The 5,358-nt window shown below is 44.6% G+C and overlaps 1 protein-coding gene across 1 annotated transcript in view; it reads right to left on the bottom strand.

The window, feature by feature from the left end:
* The window catches only part of CIDEA (cell death inducing DFFA like effector a), a 28,193-nt gene that overhangs the window by 16,312 nt on the left and 6,523 nt on the right, over positions 1 to 5,358 (bottom strand). The window contains exons 2-3 of the mRNA XM_017852893.1: positions 4,365 to 4,509; positions 2,894 to 3,040 (exon numbers count right to left, since the gene is read on the bottom strand). Coding sequence (XP_017708382.1) covers positions 2,894 to 3,040; positions 4,365 to 4,509 — 292 coding nt within the window. The remainder of the gene's footprint in view (positions 1 to 2,893; positions 3,041 to 4,364; positions 4,510 to 5,358) is intronic.

Raw genomic sequence — 5,358 nt, 5'->3', positions numbered from 1 at the left:
TGTGTGGCTTCTTTAGCTCATTTTTAAATTGGATTACTTGTTGTAATCCAACTTAAAATCATTTATTTAAATGATTTGTAAATCATTTATTTATATGAGTTATTTACATTTACTGAATACTAATCTTTTATCAGGTTATGTTGAAAACACCTTCTCCCCATTTTGTGGCTTATTGTTTTACTTCCTTTATAGTGTCTTTTGATGGACAATATTCTTAAATGAATTGATTTCTTTTTTAAAAAAAATGACTTGCGCATTGTGTTGGCCTGGTGTGGTGGCTCACGCCTGTAATCCCAGAACTTTGGGAGGCTGAGGCAGGTGAATCACAAGGTCAGGAGATCGAGACCAGCCTGGCCAACATGGTGAAACCCCGTCTCTGAGGCTAAATTTTGTAAAATACAAAAATTAGCCGGGCGTGGTGGCACACACCTGTAGTCCCAGCTACTTTGGGGGCTGAGGCAGAAGAATCACTTGAACTCAGGAGGCGGACGTTGCAGTGAGCCGAGATCGCGCCACTGCACTCCAGCCTGGGCAACAGAGTGAGACTCCGTCTCAAAAAGAAGAAAAAGAAAAGAGAGAGAGAGAGACTTGCGCATTGTGTCTTGTTTTAAAAAAATCCTTCCCTACCTGAGGATGCCAAAAAGGAAGAGATGAGATTTCAGTCTGGTCTCTAACATCCTTCGTGTTCCCCACCTCTACTGCTTTGTGTTACATCACAGGCAACATCTTTCAGATCTTTTATCGTTACCTTCAGCTCTGTCTAACCTGAGTCTCCATTTACTTGATTTTAGTTGTTATATTTTCATTTCCAAAATTCTATTTGATTATTTCAAATCTGTGTAGTCAGTTCTTATTATCTCTTGTTCCTTTTTAATTTACTTTTATTTTTTGACAGGGTCTCCCTCTGTTCCTGGGGCTGGAGTGCAATGGTGCAATCATGACTTTCTGCAGCCTCGGCCTCCCAGGCACAAGTGATTCTCCCACCTCAGCCTCCTAAGTAGCTGGGACTACAAGCATGCACACTACGCCAGGCTAATATTTGTATTTTTTGGTAGAGATGGAATTTTGCCATGTTGCCCAGGCTGGTATTTTCTTATTTTTTATTTTTTTGGAGATAGGGTCTTGCTCTGTCTCTCAGGCTGCAGTGCAGTGGTACGATCATAGTTCATTGCAGCATCCAACTCCCGGGCTCAAGTGATCCTCCTGCCTCAGCCTCCTGCGTAGCTAGGACTTCAGGTGTGTACCACCTTGTCCAGCTAATCCTTAAAATTTTTTTTTTTTTTTTTTGTAGAGATTAGGGTTTTGCTATGTTGCCTAGGCTTGTCTTCAATTCCTGGCTATTCTTACTTTAGATTATTTTTAATGTTTCTTTGAGCATTTTATTTATTTATTTATTTATTTATTTAGTCAAATTTAGCCTTAGGTGAGCATTTTCAGTACACTAATTTCATACGCTGTATCGGATGATTCCAACATCTGCCGTCCTGGCAGGCCTGACTTCATTGCTCCTGCTTACTCTCATGAACGTGGTGCCTGAGTCCTTACATTCTGTGTTTTGACCGTGAACTTGCATTGGGAGAACTTTAGGAATGAAAACTCTTTGAGGCCAGGAAAAAAACTCTTTCATCCCAAGGAACTGCCTGAGCTCCTGCTAGTTTCCTGGGGCACTTCCAGCCTGGAAATGGGGCTGGAGCAAAGAGAATCCAATGAGCAAAGCCCTCCATTGACGCTACTCCCCCAGATCTCTGAAAACCGAACTCTCAGCTTAGGGGTTTGGGACTCAGCAATGCCTGAACCCTCATGAGGGCAGCCTGTGGCCCAAACTCCCAGGAGAGAGCTCTAAGATCCCCTGCTTTATGCAGACCCTCAAATCTCACCCCCGACTTTGTGTCAGCTGGAGGCTCTCTCTGTCCTCCCAGCATCTGTCAATGGGTGCTCACAGGTGGGGGAACCTCATCGGAGATGCCCGGGGAGCTGCCAGCTTCAGTGTTCATGTTCCTCTCTGGATGCTGGCCTCACAAAATTTTAACCACTGAAGATTTCTCTTTCTTGGAGATCAGTTTATTATATGAAGATATATTTTGATATTGTGCTTAACATTTTTAGACATTTTATACTGAGAAAGTTTTCTGAGCCATATTATCTATAGTTTTCCCAGAGACCGAAGTCTTCATTCTGTCCCTTTACTTTTCTAAATCTCCGTACTCACACACGCGCATGCTGCACACACACCCCTCTCCCTAACTTCCTTGACGGTGTTTACTTTTCCAGCCTTCTAAGAACAGAGATGATGAACAGTTGCCAAGTCAATTCTGTGCATTTTACAGGATCTGTAGCTACTCACTGGCCAAAACCTGTTCCTTGGAATTATTTGCTTTATGTCAAATAGCCTCAGTTCACAGAGAGACTAAGTTTCCTAGAAACACTTGTAAGAATTCCTTTGAGGGCAGTGGATCCAGTTGTTAGGTGAATACAAAGTGCGTATTTAGAAAGTGGACAAGTTGGCCGGGTGTGGTGGCTCACGCCTATAATCCCAGCACTTTGGGAGGCCGAGGTGGGCAGATCATGAGGTCAGGAGATCGAGACCATCGTGGCTAACACCGTGAAACCCCGCCTCTAGTGAAAATACAAAAAATTAGCTGGGCATGGTGGCGGGTGCCTGTAGTCCCAGCTACTTACGAGACTGAGGCAGGAAAATGGCGTGAACCTGGGATGCAGAACTTGCAGTGAGCCGAGATCACGCCACTGCACTCCAGCCTGGGCAATAGAGCGAGACTCCATCTCAAAAAAAAAAAAAAAAAACAGAATGTGGGCAAGTCAGCAGCCAAGTAGGGCATGAACTTTTGTAGGTAAAAGTCTACCGAGTAGCTGTTTGGGTGACAGTTTTGCTTACCAGCATCCACTTCTGTCCTTTTTCCAAGATCATGAAATGCGTGTTGTCTCCCAAGGTCTGAAAGAACTCTTCTGTGTCCACCACGGTGCCATCTTCCTCCAGCACCAGAGTGACCAGTCCAGTGGTGATGACCAGGGCATCCAGAGTCTAGGTGGGCAACGCATCAGAGAAATGGAGTTTAGCCAGATATTTTCATGTGGCCATCCAACGACATTTATTAAGTTACAGTTTTCAGAAGTGTTGGCTGATTCTGATAAAATTTTAATGGTAAAGGTAACCTTGACTTGTGTCTATGACTCAGTCTTTGCTCGGAAGCAGGGAAGTGAAGAATGCTCTTTTTAAGATGCGGACCCACTATGCCACCCAGGCTGGAGTGCAGTGACTTCACAGACACAACCATAGTGCATCACGGCCTCGAACTCCTGGGCTCAAGCAATCTTCCTGCCACAGCCTCCAGAGTGGCTGGGGCTACAGGTACATGCCACTGCATGCGGCCAGGAAGTTAAGATTTTTAATGGATCTGTCTTCTTAAGATACACAAGATAATGATTACATTAAATAATATTTGTAATTTCTAAGATTACCTATTTATTTAGATGAATAAAAACAAAACTCCTGCATGTTTGCTGCTGTAAGAGCCACAGCCTCGTGTGCATAGCTGAGCATGTCTCTTGCTTCAGAGACTGCGTGTTGGATGCTTGTTTCTCATTTCCATGGGTGCCTGAGTCTGAGTTACGCTTCTCTGAGAGGCTGGGATTCTTCCTTGTTTGGTGGTCTAGGACACTGTTCTAGATCCCGGCCTTTACAACTAAACCCAGACTTCCAAAGTCGGCTCCATCCCTGCATCCTCCCTTGTCAAAGAAACAAAGTGACATTCTCCATGAGCGACTGTTTTCAGGTTTTGGCTCTGTACCTCAATGTTTTATGGTACAGAGATATAATGTTCACCTTGATCATTTATATCTAACCTTTACTCTCAGAGTCTCTGAGGCCAAGAGAAGGTCTGATGAGTTTCAGTTGCTATTTCTCCTTCTTTTCCTCCCCTTTTAAAACCAGCTTTATTGATATATAATTCACATATCGTACGATCCACTCATTTAAAGTACACAGAGCCTTGGTTTTGGTACGCTCACAGAGTTGGACCACCATCACCACAATCAATTTTACGGCACTTTCACCACCCAAGAGAGAAACTGGCAGGCACTTGGGAGGCTGAGGTGGGAGGATCACTTACGCCCAGGAGTTTGAGGCCAGCCTGGGCAGTATGGCAAGACCCTGTCTCAAAACAGAAAAGAAAAGAAATTCCATAACCACCAGCAGTCATTCCCAATTTCTCTCCCCGTTTCCTCCTGGTGAGATGCAGCTTTTCTTGACCTTTCTGTGCTGGCCCTGGCTTAGAGCCCAAGACCATGGCCCTGTGTGAGTGCAGGCGCCCCTGTGGACAGGGGGAGAGGTGTGTGCTCTGCAGCACCTTGCTGATGAGCTCCTGCAGGCTGCTTGCCATCACCCCACGCCGGCTGCTCCTGTCATGGTTGGAGACCCGGAAAGGCCGAGCTGGGTGTGTGAGTGGGCTGAGCAGGACTCGCTTAGTCTGTGATCCCATAAATGTCAGGGGCCTGAAAATGGAGGTGAAAAGTAAAACTTTTTAAAAAGAGTCTCTCAGGAGAAGTGTGAAAGTACATAAAATAATGCATTTTAATATTTGCATCTAAAATAAAGCAATTCAGTGGTTGGGATTACTAAAAATTATATATACACATGTACACATCATTCCAAAGAAGAAACAAGTAACACATCAAGCCAAAAATAAAACCATCTTTATTCCTATTTTACTAGAACATCCAAAGTCCTTGCCAACACTCTTTGAGAAGGAATGGTTAGGGAATTCGACTCAAACAAGAAATGAAAATTATATTCTGCAAATATGGATGGGTTTTAGAGATTTAAAAAATCCAAAAGAATGATTTCTAGTGGCCATGAAGCAGTTACACAGAGTTAGAGATTCAGGACTCTCAGACACGTGGACACAGCTACATGTTTATACAGTAAGGGTGAGCCAGAAATCAATTCAAAAGTGTGATATTGGTCACTATAGCAATCAATGAAGTTTCTGAAATCAACTTAGGATGAACCAAGAACAGCAGAACCACTCTTAGAACTGTGGCTGGAATCGGCTGGGCACGGTGGCTCAAGCCTGTAATCCCAGCACTTTGGGAGGCCGAGATGGACGGATCACAAGGTCAGGAGATCGAGACCATCCTGGCTAACCCGGTGAAACCCCGTCTCTACTAAAAAATACAAAAAAACTAGCCGGGCGAGGTAGCGGGCACCTGTAGTCCCAGCTACTAGGGAGGCTGAGGCAGGAGAATGGCATTAACCCAGGAGGCGGAGCTTGCAGTGAGCCAAGATCTGGCCACTGCACTCCAGCCCGGGCGACAGAGCGAGACTCCGTCTCAAAAAAAAAA

Source organism: Rhinopithecus bieti, unplaced genomic scaffold (assembly GCF_001698545.2).
Source record: "Rhinopithecus bieti isolate Rb0 unplaced genomic scaffold, ASM169854v2 scaffold_35884, whole genome shotgun sequence".
Taxonomy (NCBI): domain Eukaryota; kingdom Metazoa; phylum Chordata; class Mammalia; order Primates; family Cercopithecidae; genus Rhinopithecus; species Rhinopithecus bieti.
Note: the sequence above shows the minus strand (reverse complement) of the source record. Positions and strands in the feature narration are given on the sequence as shown.